General features: G+C 34.9%; 1 protein-coding gene across 1 annotated transcript in view; it reads left to right on the top strand.

Moving 5' to 3' along the window:
- lrrc8aa (leucine rich repeat containing 8 VRAC subunit Aa) overlaps positions 1-17,652 on the top strand; it is a 31,873-nt gene that overhangs the window by 68 nt on the left and 14,153 nt on the right. The window contains exons 1-3 of the mRNA XM_067376164.1: positions 1-76; positions 13,377-14,076; positions 15,910-16,518. The exon at positions 1-76 is cut by the window's left edge and continues 68 nt beyond it. Of these exons, the coding sequence (XP_067232265.1) occupies positions 13,387-14,076; positions 15,910-16,518 (1,299 nt within the window). The 5' untranslated portion in view covers positions 1-76; positions 13,377-13,386. The remainder of the gene's footprint in view (positions 77-13,376; positions 14,077-15,909; positions 16,519-17,652) is intronic.

Here is a 17,652-nt window from a genome sequence, read left to right as displayed (position 1 = left end):
GGAACCGTGGACCGGAGGAAAGACATGTATCAGTTATGCGCCACAAGAGCCAGAGATCCACTCAGTAACGAGGCCGGTGAGTTGCGCAGATGTGTGTGTTTCTCAGGGGTTTGAATGTGTTCAGGGTGTGTTCGACAACACAAAAGGCTTTTAGCAGACCAGCAAGACAAGCTTTAATTTTCCACCCACGGAAAACCATTAAACTGCAGGCCAAGGACTGAGTATGTGCGCTTAACTTTGTGTGTCTTGAGCTAGTCTATAAATTAATGAATTATTGTGTTTTTCATATTCCAGTGGTTGTGTCTCTATGTGGATCTGGTCCGATTAATATAACATATCATGTAATTTTATAGGGCCCCTTTAAACTAGAGGTTTTCAAAGTGGGGTCTGCGTGGGAGCACTAGGGGGTCCAAGCAAAAGTTCAGAGAAAAACAGTGTAAAATAAATAAAAAAACTAACTAAATAAAATTGCCTTAAATAAATAACAAAATTGCTAAAATAAATAAATAATAAATTATATAAAATATAAATAAATAAATATACTTGTAAATATTTCTCAACTATATATATACATGAATGTGTTTGTATTTATATATATACATGATAATTACACACAGTACACCCACATATATTAGGCAAACTTTTATTTTGTATGCGATTTAATGCGATTAGTCGTTTGACAGCCCTAATATATATATATATATTATATGTGTGTGTATATGTATAATGTATATCTAATTTATAATATATTAGTGCTAAAATAAATAATAATTTAAATAATGCATCTAACAGAAGAGTACCATAGGAATAGAAAAGAGTATAAAGTATAAATTGGTACTTTATACATACAAATATATAGTTGCCTTTTAAATTTTAGGATGGGGGTCCCTTGCATAAGAACAATGGCATCTAAAAGATTGAAAGACTCTGAACAAATAGGGCTAGTGATAAAAATACAAGTGTTTTTCTTCACTTACTGTAGTAATGGATCGATTTTGGGACACTCTCTGCTGGGTGTGTTGTGGGTTAGTGGTTAAAAATGTAGGCTAGTAACCTGTTGGTTTTAGGTTTAAACCTCAGAATGGGTGTACCGCCATTGTGCAACTGAGAGGGTCTGTTTTTCACACGAAGCTGCCATATCACTTAAAAAAATAGCACAGAAGTGGCATGGACTACTTTTATTGTGCCTTTTCCATCATTTGCATTAGTTAGTTTTGTCCTGTAACATGGTGTTTGATTTGGGTGAGGGTTCGATTTTGATCCTGAGGCGAGAGATACATGTGTTTTGAACAAGTGCAGGCCTGATGTTTTGTCTCCATGCGTGTAGAGATTTCTTTTCAGCATGCGTTCCAGGAAGCATGGTTTATCTGAGCAGGACACACCCGTAATTGACTGGCTGCAGTGTGGGGTGTAAAACCCAAAGCCTGCATGTCTGTGGGACGCCATACACCCCTTAAACTCATCAAATGCCCTTTTCTAGCATCTGTGATTGAGTCAAATGCCTCAGAACAAAGAGAATGAATACAGACTGATGTCTGATTGTGAATGATTCAATCTTTTGAGTCGGATCTCTGAGTTAATTGGTGTATTTACAGTTCTTAAAATGATTCATTCACATTACAAAGGATCAGTAAGATTTAAGCTCAAACGAACAGCATTTATCTGAAATGGAAATCTTTTGTAACTTTGTAAATGTCTTTGCTGTCACTTCTGATAAATTTAACGCATCCTTGCTGAATAAAAGTATTAATTTCTTTAAATTTGTACTGACTCCAAACTTTTAAACGGCGCTGTATAATGTTACAAAAGCTTTTTATTTCAGATAAATGCTGTTCTTTTGAACTTTCTACTCATCAAAGAATCCTGAACAATTTTTTCATTGACAATAATAATAAATGTTATAATACATTGCGCAGCAGGTCATCATATCTGAATGATTTCTGAAGGATCATGTGACACTGAAGACTGGAGTAATGATGCTGAAAATTCAGCTTTAAACACAGGAATAAATGACATTTTGGAATATATTCACACAGAAAACAGTTATTTTAAAGGCAAAATATGTATTAAAATATCCAAAAACCACTAGAACAGTGTTATATATTTTGTTGACTTGTGTACTTACATTAGGCCTATCCCAGATGTTTCCAAGAATGTTTAAATCCAGAGTCGCCTATCCATAACATCATACCCGCATTACCCTCGATTTCCGGTTTTATTTTGTAGAAACCATGGAAACACCAAAGACGCTTTAATATATTATATGTTTTAATAGACAAGGGAACAACTGTTTGGATACATTTATAGACAGAAAAAAAGTAATCATTGTTATATAGCTCAACACATTTAGTCTTATTGTTTGAATCCTGTTTTCTTGATTTTTCGCGAGTACCATGCTTTACCATGCCTCAGGGAAAAATACTATTTTTCAACATAGCATATTCAGATGCAGCTTTATTTTTAGTAACAGTAAAACAGCATTTTCTCTATCATATAATACGTTTGTATTTAATTGCATGCCATTTATCAGCACAAGCCATGCAGCAATTATTAATATGATATTCTAAAATCGATCTATCTTACTGCTGTGTGTCTCACAGCAGCCGCCGAGCAAATGCACAGATTAACGTTATAACATCATTTTCAACACACTCAAATGTATCTAATATGATAAACAGAGCTGCTTTACCCCACATACGCTTGACTGGAAGAAGCGGAAATGGTGACTGTGGCATAATAAAAGTCCCGCTGCTCTCCAGACGTGTGTCGCGCTCGTCTCTCATTAGCAATTGCTCCAGCGGCCTCGTTCAGCTCCCACAACACTCGTCCTGCTCTGCTTCATACTACAGTAACGTTAATAATCGCATCCACGAACATGATTTCTGCCAGAGTCCCATCCTGATTCTTTTCCGCCGGCTGTGAGGTGAAGACACCATCTCCCATGATTCTGCGTTCAAACTCGCCGTCATCAAGCTACGCCTTTTGAATATGCTTTTGAATAGGCGACCTCTAGCTGCAAAAAATCTACATACTTTGTCATGTCAAAAATCAGTTAATGAATCTGAGATTTTTAATTAATTAAATAAAAAAGCTGTCTAATGTAACAAACTCATTCTACAGTGCTTTTTGCGAGGAACAGACCATAATTTAGGTCATTGCTCACTGAAAATCTTGAAATCTACCCTTGCTCTCTTTGGCATGTTTGTGGGAGAAATATATCTGATTTGTGAATGAATCATTCTTTTGTTTCTGATCTTTTCAGTGAATTTGTTTTATTCCAGTTCTCAAAACTAGATGATTCATTCATTGACAAATGAATCGGATTAATCAGGTTCCTGAGTTGACTCTGTAATGCCTTCTCCCATAAAACTTCCATTACTTCCATGCATTTGGTTTTACAAACTAAGAGATAAGAGCTTTTTATTTCACTTTCCACGGCTGAAAGTGTGGTTTCATACCAAAATGCATGTTTAATTGCCTTGAGTGGTTGAAACTCCATCAGTATAGCACTTTAGAGTCAGTCTTTCTGGCATGTACATGCAGGTAGTTTGAATTAGTGGCGAGAAATAGCTAGTGTTAATTTCAGTGTCATTATGTGAAGCCCTTTCAGCAGAGGAGCCATAGGATTTCAACACGCAAAGACAATTTGACATGTTAAAACCTCAATTCTGACTCTGTATCTCAGTGTGTTGTTCAGCTCTTTTGGACAGACTGTGATGGTTAGAGAAGATGTGTTTGGGTGATGTCTGTCTTTAATACCAGCCGTTAGCAGCAGATGGGGACAGTATGCCCTTGGGGGAGCTAAACAGAGAGCGAGTTAAACAACAGACCCTTTGTGTGTGTTTGCGAGACGCACCTGGATTTCACGGGACCCAGGACAAAATGTTGTACGGAAGAAGACTTTATTTCATGTGTTCACTATCGGGCTTTAAAAGCATGTATAAGTTAAAACAGGTCATACTCATGAGATATTGTCAATAATATGATTTTTCTTTCAGAAAGTCATCAGAATAGTTGTAGAGAGCTCTAAGTACTGATGATCTGTAGCGTGTTATCCATTAATGTGAGGATAGAAATATGCATAAATTGGACATAAATTGCAAATGTAGACACTGCAAACCCGCATTAGGAGAAAGTACATCTTTAAAGTGCTATTGTAGTCTTGAACCCTCCAGTACTGTCCACAAAAACAAACCTCTTTCTATCTGCCTTCATTTTTTTCTTGATAACTGATCGTTCCAAGTGTGATTTATTGGTGGTGATTAATCAGCGATAGTGACTAAATCACTTTTTTTTTGCCATATAATAAACAAGATGTTCCAATATAGAAGGTTCTTTCCCATATAATGATCAAGATGTTCCATTATAGAAGCTTCTTTACCATCTAGTGATCAAGATTTTTTTATATACGCTTCTTTGCCATATATTGTTTAAGATGTTCCACTATAGAATGTTCTTTCCACATATAGTGATCAATATGTTCCATCATAGAAGCTTCTTTGCAATATCGTGTTCAAGATGTTAAACTGTATAAGGTTCTTTGCCATATAATGTTCAAGATGTTTCACTATAAATGTTTTTGCCATAGTGATCAAGATGTTGCACTATAGAAGCTTATTTTGTCATATGGTGGTCGAGATGTTCCACTATAGAAGTTTCTTTCCCTTAGAGTGATCAAAATGTTACACCATAAATGTTTTTTGCCATATAGTGATCAAGATATTACACTTTAGAAGGTTCTTTGCCATATGGTGATCAAGATATTCCACTAAATATGGATCTTTCCCATGTAGTGGTCAAGATATTCCTCCTATAGAAGGTTCTTTCCCTTAGAGTGATCAAAATGTTACACTATAAATGTTTTTTTGCCATATGGTGATCAAGATTTTCCTCCTATACAAGGTTCTTTCCCATATAGCGAGTAAGATGTTCCACTATAGAAGGATCTTTCCCATATAGTGAGTAAGATGTTCCACTATAGAAGGTTCTTTCCCATACAGCGAGTAAGATGTTCCACTATAGAAGGATCTTTCCCATACAGCGAGTAAGATGTTCCACTATAGAAGGATCTTTCCCATATAGCGAGTAAGATGTTCCACTATAGAAGGTTCTTTCCCATACAGCGAATAAGATGTTCCACTATAGAAGGTTCTTTCCCATATAGTGGTCAAGATGTTCCTCTTATAGAAGGTTCTTTCCCATATAGCGAGTAAGATGTTCCACTAAAGAAGGATCTTTCCCATATAGCGAGTAAGATGTTCCACTATAGAAGGATCTTTCCATATAGTGAGTAAGATGTTCCACTATAGAAGGATCTTTCCCATATAGTGAGTAAGATGTTCCACTATAGAAGGTTCTTTCCCATATAGCGAGTAAGATGTTCCACTATAGAAGGATCTTTCCCATATAGTGAGTAAGATGTTCCACTATAGAAGGATCTTTCCCATATAGTGAGTAAGATGTTCCACTATAGAAGGATCTTTCCCATGTAGTGGTCAAGATGTTCCTCTTATAGAAGGTTCTTTCCCATATAGCGAGTAAGATGTTCCACTAAAGAAGGATCTTTCCCATATAGCGAGTAAGATGTTCCACTATAGAAGGATCTTTCCATATAGTGAGTAAGATGTTCCACTATAGAAGGATCTTTCCCATATAGTGAGTAAGATGTTCCACTATAGAAGGTTTTTTCCCATATAGCGAGTAAGATGTTCCACTATAGAAGGATCTTTCCCATATAGTGAGTAAGATGTTCCACTATAGAAGGATCTTTCCCATATAGTGAGTAAGATGTTCCACTATAGAAGGTTCTTTCCCATATAGCGAGTAAGATGTTCCTCTATAGAAGGTTCTTTCCCATATAGCGAGTAAGATGTTCCACTATAGAAGGTTCTTTCCCATATAGTGGTCAAGATGTTCCTCTTATAGAAGGTTCTTTCCCATATAGCGAGTAAGATGTTCCACTATAGAAGGTTCTTTCCCATATAGCGAGTAAGATGTTCCACTAAATACGGTTCTGTCCCATATAGTGGTCAAGATGTTCCTCTTATAGAAGGATCTTTCCCATATAGTGAGTAAGATGTTCCACTATAGAAGGTTCTTTCCCATATAGCGAGTAAGATGTTCCTCTTATAGAAGGATCTTTCCCATATAGTGAGTAAGATGTTCCACTATAGAAGGATCTTTCCCATGTAGTGGTCAAGATATTCCTCCTATAGAAGGTTCTTTCCCTTAGAGTGATCAAAATGTTACACTATAAATGTTTTTTTGCCATATGGTGATCAAGATTTTCCTCCTATACAAGGTTCTTTCCCATATAGTGGTCAAGATGTTCCTCTTATAGAAGGTTCTTTCCCATATAGTGAGTAAGATGTTCCACTATAGAAGGTTCTTTCCCATATAGCGAGTAAGATGTTCCACTAAATACGGTTCTGTCCCATATATTGGTCAAGATGTTCCTCTTATAGAAGGTTCTTTCCCATATAGCGAGTAAGATGTTCTACTGTAGAAGGTTATTTCCCATAGAGTGATCAAGATGTTCCACTATTGAGGGTTTTTTGCCATATATAATGATAAAGATGTTCCACTTTAGAAGGTTTGTTGCTATGTAGTGATCAAGATAATCCGCTACAGAAAGTTATTTGCCATATAATGATAATAATATTACACTAGAAGGTTCTTTGCCATATAGTGATCAAGATGTTCCACCATAGAAGGTTATTTGCTATATTAGTGATCAAGATGATCACTATATGGAAAAGAACCTTCTATACTGAAACAATATGTTCCACTATAAAATATTTTTTGCCATATAATGATCGAAATGTTCTTCTATAGAAGTTTCTTTATGATATAGTGATCAAGGCGATCACTATATGGAAAAGAATATATACTGGAACAGTATGTTCTGCTATAAATGTCTTTGCCAAATAATAATCAAGATGTTTCAGTATAGAAGATTCTTTTCCATATATAGTGATCGGGATGTTCCATTATAGAAGGTTTTTTTGCCTTAAAGCGATTTAGCAGTTCCACTAGAAGACATTCTGTCATATTCTGATCTAGAGGTCTCACAATGAAGGTCCTGTCGTATTTTGTCAACCATATCTTGTGCTGTATTTGTCGTGGCAACTCAGGGGACACACTGTAGTGCACATAAATCTAACAGTCTGTTATTATGACACAATGTTCAGATTCAGAGAAGTAGGAACAAACACAGAGAATACAGTTTCTGTCTTAGTAGCTTGTTCCAGCTTTCCTGCTGATAAGGGTTTTTTTTTTCAGCTAGATGACGTTGCTTTCTAGAGGTTATGAAAGTAGTGAATGCCACTTACTTTGTGAAAGTATTTATAACATTAATTTACATTCATGAGGGAAAGAATTGAGGTATTTTTGCTATATGAAGTATTACCCTCATTATTATGATGAGGAATGGGATGTTTAGTGTGGAAGCCAGAACGCTGAGGGAAAATGTCAAGTGTAATTACATTCAAAGAAAGAGGCTTTTATCTCAAGCGAGCACGCGATAAACGAGGAGAATGTGTGTGTACACTTTCATGGCATTGCCAAAGATTATTGTGATGGAACAGACGTCTCATGGACGGCCAACGCTGGTCTAGACTGGATCAGTAGACAGTGTGACGGAGACAAACACCCTCAGAGGGCCTTGTGTTAAACAACACGTCTCCAATCACTCCTAAAGGAAATAATCTTATCCTCAATGCACACACAGGCGGCATCTTCTGTTTACTTTCTGAAGGATATGAGGAAATTGTCTGTTTAGAAGATGCTTTTGAAATATTTGAAGTTTAGTAAAGTGCTTCCAGCTTTGCAAAGAAGGCGGTTGTGTGTGTGTGTGCGTACAAAGGTTTGTGTTTGTTAATTGTTAATAGACTTTCAGCTGAGACCCGTGAGACACCTTTTATATGTGTATTTTGATTTTCAGAGGAATATTTCACCAAAAAAAAGAATTCCCCTCATTATTCACATCATTTGCATTGTGATGAACACATATGACTAACTGAGAGATGGATAGGAAAATTATCTGCAAATCACATGGTACATTTTCTTAAATATAGTGCACAAATGGAGCTTGAAAACCCCAGTATGTTGTAACTTTCATTATACAGGAAAGAGGTGGGGAATAAAGATAATAACAGTCATTTGAGTCTGTAAATATGGACAAAATTGTCATTTTGGGTGAATTATTCCTTGTTTTTTATGCGTTTTATTTCTGTTTTCCTGTTTTTCAGAATGATTTTGTCCTACAAGTGTTATATTCTTCTTCAGCGCATATTTAGTGTGCCTTTCTTTTTCCCAAAGAACTGTAGCAACTATATGGTGTTTGTGGATTATTTATCTGCGGAGCATCTGAATGCGAGTGTGAATGGTGTGTGAATGGTTGGTTGTAGAGTGTAAGTATATGTTTTTATCTTTGTGTGAATCGTGTGTGAATATTCAGACAGTGTGTGTTTGGGAGATAAGGAGGCGTTAATGTAAATAGGGTGTTGTAAGTATTTGCCAAGGAATTGCTTTAGGGTTTCAGCATATAGTTTTAGCATATTGCTCATAGGGTGTTTTACATGGTTGCTTACTGGTTTATGTTGTAATAGTTGACTAAAACTCTTAAAATTGTTTTTTGTTCACTGAAATAAAATTTTAAAAAATTACGTGAAAAAATTAAAGGCACAATATGTAAGATTTTTGGATTAACAAGAACAGGGTTATATATTTTGATATAACTGAAAATAAAAATTTCATATAAAAATAAAAGCTAATTCAAAATATGAATATATATATATATATAATTTTTTTTTTATATATATATATATATTTTTATATATATATATATATATATATAATATTATATATACTATTTTATATATATATATATATATATATATATATATATATAATATACTATAATAGTATAGAAATAATAGTATAGAAATAATACTAAAATAACACTTACTAGGGTTGGGTATCATTTGAATTTTAGCGATTCCAATTCTGCTTATCGATTCCCATGTTTTAATTCCAATATGGTAAAAAAAAAGAAAGTTAAACATGATTTCAATATCAAACATATTTATTCTGTATCTTTTTGCAAAACATTCTGTTGCAGTTGAATAACATGAACAAAAATCTGCAGCCTAAAGAACAACCGACTAAAAGTAGACTAATATTAATTTTTAAACATTATTAAAGACAAGTTTACAGTCAGTAATACAAAAAGAACAAATAAGCAAATTAGATCAAATGTAAGATAACACTGCATAATTCTCTTTCCCAGTTTATGAAGTTTAAGTTTGTTTATGAAAATGTAAAATGTAAAAATATAATAATTTATATAAAATATATTTTACAAAACATATTTTAATTAGTGTTCCAAATTTTAGGTTGATATCTCAAGAAATGAGCTTTCAGTAAGATTTTGTTTGGGCGCAGTACCAAACTTTGCACTAGATGACAACCAAGCTCCATTACTGACCATATAAGGGCGCCTCCATTTCCATCCATATATGGTTTGACTGATCTGAACCTATATTTCCATAATTTTCATACAATTTATGAAGTAGACATCCTATTCAGAATTAGTATGGGCAATTTGGCAGAATTTGATTTGAAATCAAGCGTTATAGCTCACCGCCACATCACAAAAGGCAAATCTATATTTTATTTTTCTTTATATTTAAAATATTTTCAGACCTTTTTTTCTCAAAACATTGAATTGATGTTATCTTTTGAACTCTTGGCATGAAAACAAACTTTAGAAAATTTTTTCATGTTCATCACTATTTTAAAATAAAGGTCTGAACACACCTTATGAGTATGAAAATATTCTTGTTACAAATTGATAAATTACTGCTTTTCTGTAATTTATTTTGAAAATCAGTCACCAAATATAACAACTACAGATTGTAAGCTTTCAAATGGTACATAGTTTGTCAAGATTAGTTTAGTTTTAGTATAGGATAGGACTTTTAATTTAATATTAAGTATCCAATTCCAGAATTGGAATTGATTTTTGATTCCCAACCCTAAAGGTCCTTGCACACCGAGTCCAAAATTCTTGTCTGAAATTTTTGCACATTAAAAAATAAATATGACGTCACGTTGTGTCAATCACATTTACACACACACGTTGCCTCCGAAGCTTTCATCCGTCATAAAAAATTCAGGATTGGTTTCAATTTTCTGCATTTTGAGAGGTGTTTTGACAATTCAAAGCCATTTTAGCCTGTTTTGCTATTTTTTTTCTCACAACGTATTAATTAATACGCATCAGACTCGGTGTGCAAGGTTTCTGTGTGTAGGACTTTTAGAGTGATATTCTATTCTCTAGAAATTACTTGAGTCTTTGAGAGTTAGTAATAGCACACCTCTAGAGCTGCAGACAAGCAAATCTAAGCAGATTTTAATTAAAGGGGCCCTACCTAGACAGAGGGGGCGTTTCATATACATATGGATATATATATTTGCATTTCAGTACATGCATCCAAATAGCTTTAAGTAGTTTAACTAAATAAGCAACATAATGTAAGATTTTAAAGCCTCTCATCTTAAACCATTACAGGATGTTTTGAAACAGAGGTGCTCTAGTAACTTGGAGTCGTTTCAGCCCAACGTGGAATTTTTACAAGGTCTCTCAATAAACAATTGCTGGGGCCTTTTCTGCATTTTCACTCCAGCTCCTGAATGCCAAACGGAAAATTCCCAGCCTTTCCGAGTCTAAGTATAGACGTTAGTCGGGGTGATTCTCAATTTATACCGAGTCACTGATTCCAGACTCTTCATTGAGCACACGCATACGGCCCACATAGACACTTGTTTGGTGTCTGTAGTCGTCTAAATCCTGGAATGATTGATTTTGAGCGGGAAATTACGAGTTGTCTGACTGGATGCCTCATTAAATCGCTGTTTGTTTGTTCGTCTCTTCTTCACTTGTGTTCTCTCTCTCCTGTCTCGCTCCCATTAGCCTTTTTCCCCAGCTAATAAACTCACCAGCTCTTTCTTTTTCTCCTGTCCCTTTTCTCCCTCTCTCCTCCCCTTTTTATTTTGGTCTGTTACTCAAACAAGGCTTTTGTGTGACTTGAAATGTAGTGCTCAAATCATATGGACTATTATATGGTGATTTTGGACTATATTATGGGTAAAGTGTGTGTGTGTCCGTCCATCCTTTGATGTGAATCATTACTTTTTAGCTTTCATTCTTGCACAATCATTAAACCTCCCAGGGAGGTTTCGCAGACATGTAGTCATGGGGCTGTGTCCTAATTCACATGCTTATGCACTAAAAATATGTTTTTCTTTAGTGTTGCCAAAATACTACCCTGTTTGCGTCTGCAAGTGAACATGTAGCTACAATACAAGTCTCTTGTTACTTTTATATAATCATAATAAAAATATCCTTATTTTGCTTTTTTAGGTTCATATGCTGCTGCTCAAAAGTTTGGGGTCAGTAAGATTTTTATTTAAAAAAATAATGCATTTTTATTAAGCAAGGATGCAATAAATTGATCAAAAGTGACGTTATAATTATTTTTTCGAGGAATAGGAATGCTCAAAGCACGAATGGATGCAAACTTTAAAAATTCATCATGAATATTATTTCATCAGGGTGCTTTTGGCATCCTGTTTTCAGCATACAGTGATTGGGATACACTTTTTTGTCCGGACTATAGTAGACAGCAGCTGTTGTCAATTCTGAGATCCAATCTAGGAACCCTAATGATGTTGTGCCAGTCGCCATAAAGAAACCTCGGGGCATAAATGGCCTTTATAAGCCAAGCATGCATCTGAAATGAATGCTAAAATTAGGTACAACTTTGAATTTGTGTGCGTGCGTGTGGTTAATGGAGTTTTCTTGTCCTGTGTAACTGTACTCCCACAAACACTGCACAGCACAAGATGTTTTGCTGACTCATTTCAGCCACTTCCCATGATCTGAGCTTTGACTCACAGCTACTGTAAGGAAAAGAATAAATGACAGGCTTGGAAAGTGAAACACTGTGTGTGAAGTGAAACGGGCAGCAGACAGAACAAGGTTAAAGGTCGTTATAAAAAACATGCATTTTTCTCACAGAGTTTATTAAGAGATCTTGAACATGAAATCAAAATCGGGATGGGATTCGAACAGAAATCATGTTCATGGATGAGATTATTAATGTTACTGTAGTATGAAGCAGAGCAGGACGAGTGTTGTGGGAGCTGAACGAGGAGCTGGAGCGATTGATGATGAGAGACGAGTGCGACACATGTGACGAGAGCAGTGGAGCTTTTACTTTGCCACAATCACCGCTTCCGCTTCTTCCAATCAAGTGTATGTGGGTAAAGCAGCGCTGTTTATCATATTAGATACAGTTATGTGTTGAAAGTTGCTATAATGCTACTCTGTACGTTCGCTCGGTGGCTGCTATGAGACACTGCAGTAAGCTAGATTGATATTAATCATGGTAAAAACATGGTACTCGTGGTAAATCAAGAAAATGAGATTTAAACAATAAGACTAAAAATGCTGAGCTAAATAACAGTGATTAGTTTTCTGTCTATAAATGTATCAAAACAGTTGCTCACCTGTCTAATAAAACGCATAATATATTAAAGGTGCCGTAGAACTTTTTAAAAGATGTAATATAAGTCTAAGGTGTCCCCTGAATGTGTCTGTGAAGTTTCAGCTCAAAATACCTCATAGATTTTAGGCTGCGGCCCCTTTAAATCGTGCGCTCCCCGCCCCCGGAGCTCGCGCTTGCCTTAAACAGTGCATAAACAAAGTTCACACAGCTAATACAACCCTCAAAATGGATCTTTACAAAGTGTTCGTCATGCAGCATGCCTGATTGCGTAAGTATGGTATTTATTTGGATGTTTACATTTGATTCTGAATGAGTTTGAGGCTATGCTCCATGGCTAACGGCGAATGCTACACTGTTGGAGAGATTTAAAAAGAATGAAGTTGTTTATGAATTATACAGACTGCAAGTGTTTAAAAATGAAAATAGCGACGGCTCTTGTCTCCGTGAATACAGTAAGAAACGATGGTAACTTTAACTACATTTAACAGTACATTAGCAACATGCTAACGAAACATTTAGAAAGACAATTCACAAATATCACTAAAAATATCATGATATCATGGATCATGTCAGTTATTATTGCTCCATCGCTCCATCTGCCACATATTGTAAGTATTGTAAGTAAAATATATAACACCGTTCATGGTTTTTGTATATTAAATCCAAAAATCGGACATATTGTGCCTTTAATGTCATTTTATCTTCATTTATTGTAGAAATGAGCGTATTCAAAAAAAGTAGAAATGATGTTGCCAATTATTATTTTCCGATGTCATTTTCACTCTTGTCCTCTCTGTTTCTCAGGTAAACCGTCATGATTCCCATCACTGAGTTGCGGTACTTTGCTGACACTCAGCCGGCGTATCGAATTCTGAAACCATGGTGGGACGTGTTCACAGACTACATCTCCATCGTCATGCTGATGATCGCAGTGTTCGGTGGCACACTGCAGGTCACGCAGGACAAGATGATTTGCCTTCCATGCAAATGGGTCGTCAACCAGACCTGCGAACACCTCAATGTCAGCGTGGCGCACAACTCCGAACCGAAGGGCATCCAGTACGACCTCGACAGACACCAGTACAACTATGTGGACGCTGTATGTTACGAGAACAAGCTCCACTGGTTCGCCAAGTACTTCCCGTATCTGGTGCTGCTGCACACTCTGATTTTTCTAGCATGTAGCAACTTCTGGTTTAAGTTTCCGCGGACCAGTTCGAAGCTGGAGCATTTTGTGTCAATTCTGTTGAAATGCTTCGACTCGCCGTGGACGACGCGTGCGCTGTCTGAGACGGTGGTGGAGGAGAGCGACCCAAAGCCGACAGGGAAGATGAACGGCTCGATGGATAAGAAAGCCTCCAGCGTAAGTGACCAGGATGTGGAAGCGAGCGTTCCAATGCTGCAGAGGACCAAGTCCCGGATTGAGCAGGGAATCGTGGACCGCTCGGAGACGGGTGTCTTGGATAAGAAGGAAGGGGAGCAGGCCAAGGCACTGTTTGAGAAGGTTTGTGCATATGCTTTATTTAAGGGTTGGTCACAAGTGGGATGTCTAGTTATCAACGCTGTGTTCCAATACCTAGTGAACTGCCTCTGTAGTCAGCATTTCAAGGCGTCATAGGCGCACTTCAGATGAGAAGACTGTTCCTTTATTCCTCCAAAACACCTTCTTTAGGCAATCCCAGAATTGCATTGCGACAAAAACGCATAAATATAATATGCATTAATATATTTATGATTTAGAAATGTATATTCTGTTCATATACTAATAAATTAAAAATTTACTTCAACCAAAGTTGAAAAGTATATAATGTATAAATTTATATTTTCTTCCTATACTAATAAATAAAAATATGCTTATTTCATCCTATACTGAAAAGTATTGATAAATATTACTAAAGAAATATTTATATATTTATACTAATTTCATATACTAATAAATTAAAAAATATACATACTTCAACCAAAGCTGAAAAGTATTGATAAATATTACCAAAATGTATATATTAATATATATATTTAATAAAAAAATAATATATATACTTTTTTCATCTGAAGCCGAAAAGTAGTGATAATATTAAATAAATATTTAGATATTAGTATTTTATGTTTTATTATATTATAGTATTATATATATTTAGATATATATGTATTTTATAATGTATAAATGTATATTTCCCTCTTATGCTAATAAATAAATATACTTATTTCATCCTATCCTGAAAAGTATTGATAAATATTGATAAATAAATATTTATATATTGATATATAAATATAATTTAATTTATACATTTATACTTATTTCATCTACTAATAAACTAAATATTTTATCCAATGCTAAAATATTGTTGCTAAATATTATGAAATAAATATTTATCTATTAAAATATATTTAAAACATTTTTATAATTTGTACATTTTATACTTGCTTCATATACTTATTTCATCCTATACTGAAAAGTCTTGAGAAATATTACTAAATAAATGTTTATGCATTGATATATAAATAAAATATATAATATTATAATTTATTTATAATATACATTTATACTTATTTCATATACTAATAAACAAAAAATACTTATTTTATCCAATGCTAAAAATGTATTGCTAAATATTATTAAATAAATATTTATATATTAAAATATACATAATACCTATTTATAATGTATACATTTATACTTTCATCATATACTAATAAATAAAATATACTTATTTTATCCAAAGCTAAAAAATGTATTGCTAAATATTAGTAATTAAATGTTTATGTATTAAAATATATTTAATGCACATTTATGATTTACACATTTATACATACATCATAAAATAAATATATTTATTTCATCCAATGCTGAAAAGTATTGCTAAATATTATTAAATAAATATATATTTAATAAATATATTTATAATGTAATATATACTAATACATAAAATACTTATTTCATCCCATTCTGAAAAATATTACTAAATATTATTAAATAAATATCTATTTATTAGTAGTCATTTAAAAATATATATTTAAAATGTATAAATATATACTTGCTTTTATATACTAATAAATAAATAAAACATACTTATTTAATCTTAGGCTCATTGATAAATGTTATTAAATATGTTTTTATATTTATTATATTTTACTCAATAATTATTTACGGTATTTTTTTTGTTTTATTTTATTGAATTATTATTTAATATGCGTCACAATTTTAACTACTAAATCATTTCAGTTAGAATGCCTTCTATGAAGTTGTCTATATAGGTAGTAGACAGCAAGGTAGTTCACTAGGTTTCGGAACAGAGCCCAAATATTCCGAGTATATCATCTCATCCTCCTTTTGCAGGTGAAGAAGTTCCGTATCCATGTGGAGGAGGGCGACATCGTTCACCGCCTTTACATCCGGCAGATAATCATCAAAGTCTTCCAGTTCATCATCATCATCTGCTACACCATGTACTACGTTCACTACATCACGTTCAGCGTGACATGCACCGTGGACATCGAGCGGCTGACCGGTTATCGCACATACCACTGCGCTCATCCTCTGGCCACACTTTTTAAGATCCTGGCCTGCTTCTACATCAGTCTGGTGGTGGTTTACGGCCTCATATGCATGTACACGCTCTACTGGATAATTAGCCGCTCGCTAAAACGATATTCCTTCGAGTCTATCCGCGAGGAGAGCAGCTACAGCGACATCCCGGACGTGAAGAACGACTTTGCCTTCATGCTGCACATGATCGACCAGTACGACCCGCTGTACTCGAAGCGGTTCGCCGTGTTCCTGTCGGAGGTCAGCGAAAACAAACTGCGGCAGCTGAACCTGAATAACGAATGGACTCTGGAGAAACTCCGACAGAGGATAACCAAGAACTCGCAGGAGAAACTAGAGCTGCACCTCTTCATGCTGAGCGGGATTCCAGACACAGTGTTTGACCTGGTAGAGCTGGAGGTGTGTAGGTTTGCATGCTTGAATGTTTGTTTATGAATAAATTACCTACTAGTTGCATATTCAAAGGTTCAAGTCACATGTTAGAAGGTCATGCTTATAGGGCTGATGTAGACAAGTACGGCTGCACAATTTAACAAAATGAATCCAAAATCTCGATATCGCAGTTATCAAATAGCAAAGGCTGCGATTTAATTTTAAAAAGTAGAGCATCTTGGTTCACAGTAAACACTGCTTCACATGGGTCCTGTTTACACCTGGTATTAGGATGCATACCAGGCTAAATACTAGGGCTGTAATGGTACACAGAAGTTAAGGTTTGATTACATACCTCGGTTTTGGGGTCACAGGTTCGGTATGATTCTGGTACAATAGGAAAAATGGTCACACTTTAGTTTTAGGGTCCAATTCTCGCTATTAACTTCTGCCTCAATAAACCTCTAATTACTGCTTATTAAGGTTGTTAAGTTAAGGTATTATGTAGGATTAAGGGATGTAGAATTAATATGGCATTAATATATGCTTTATAAGTACTAATAAACAGCTAATATCTAGGGCTGGGTATCGTTCAAAAATTTTCGATACCGATACCTAAACGATACCTTTTTCGGTACCAGTTTTATAAAATCTGTTTAAACAAGATTACATAACCTCAAAAAAATCTTTGGTTTTATATTTTAACTTTTTTGACTTTTTATCAGACTCAAAGACTCATCTCCTGAGCCACTGCGGGGAATAAAAAAAGCACAAATTAACAAAATTTACCCAACACAATAAATCAGTGCAAATAGTTTTAATAAAGTTTAGTTTTCAATGGAAAAAATTAAGTATGTGAGGCTCTTTTTAAATCACTCAGCAATTGTTCTTCAAAAAATTTATTATTATTAACAAGATCAAAGCGGAAGTAAGAGTGACGCAAGTTCGTTGCGTCTTACCGTGAAATAAGAGTTCTGTGTCTTTATTAAAATCAACACATTAATGATTCATCTCTCATCCACACGCAATTAATTTGAATGTTATTTTTTTATTACTTGGCCCGACCCGCAAATTATCCGCAGTATCAGGAGGACGCTGATACCTCTTTTTCAGCAGAATTGTTCGCGTTCTGGAGCCAGAGGCAGAGCCTGTGCTCGTGCA

The sequence above is a fragment of the Chanodichthys erythropterus genome, chromosome 22 (genome assembly GCF_024489055.1).
Source record: "Chanodichthys erythropterus isolate Z2021 chromosome 22, ASM2448905v1, whole genome shotgun sequence".
NCBI lineage: Eukaryota > Metazoa > Chordata > Actinopteri > Cypriniformes > Xenocyprididae > Chanodichthys > Chanodichthys erythropterus.
Note: the sequence above shows the minus strand (reverse complement) of the source record. Positions and strands in the feature narration are given on the sequence as shown.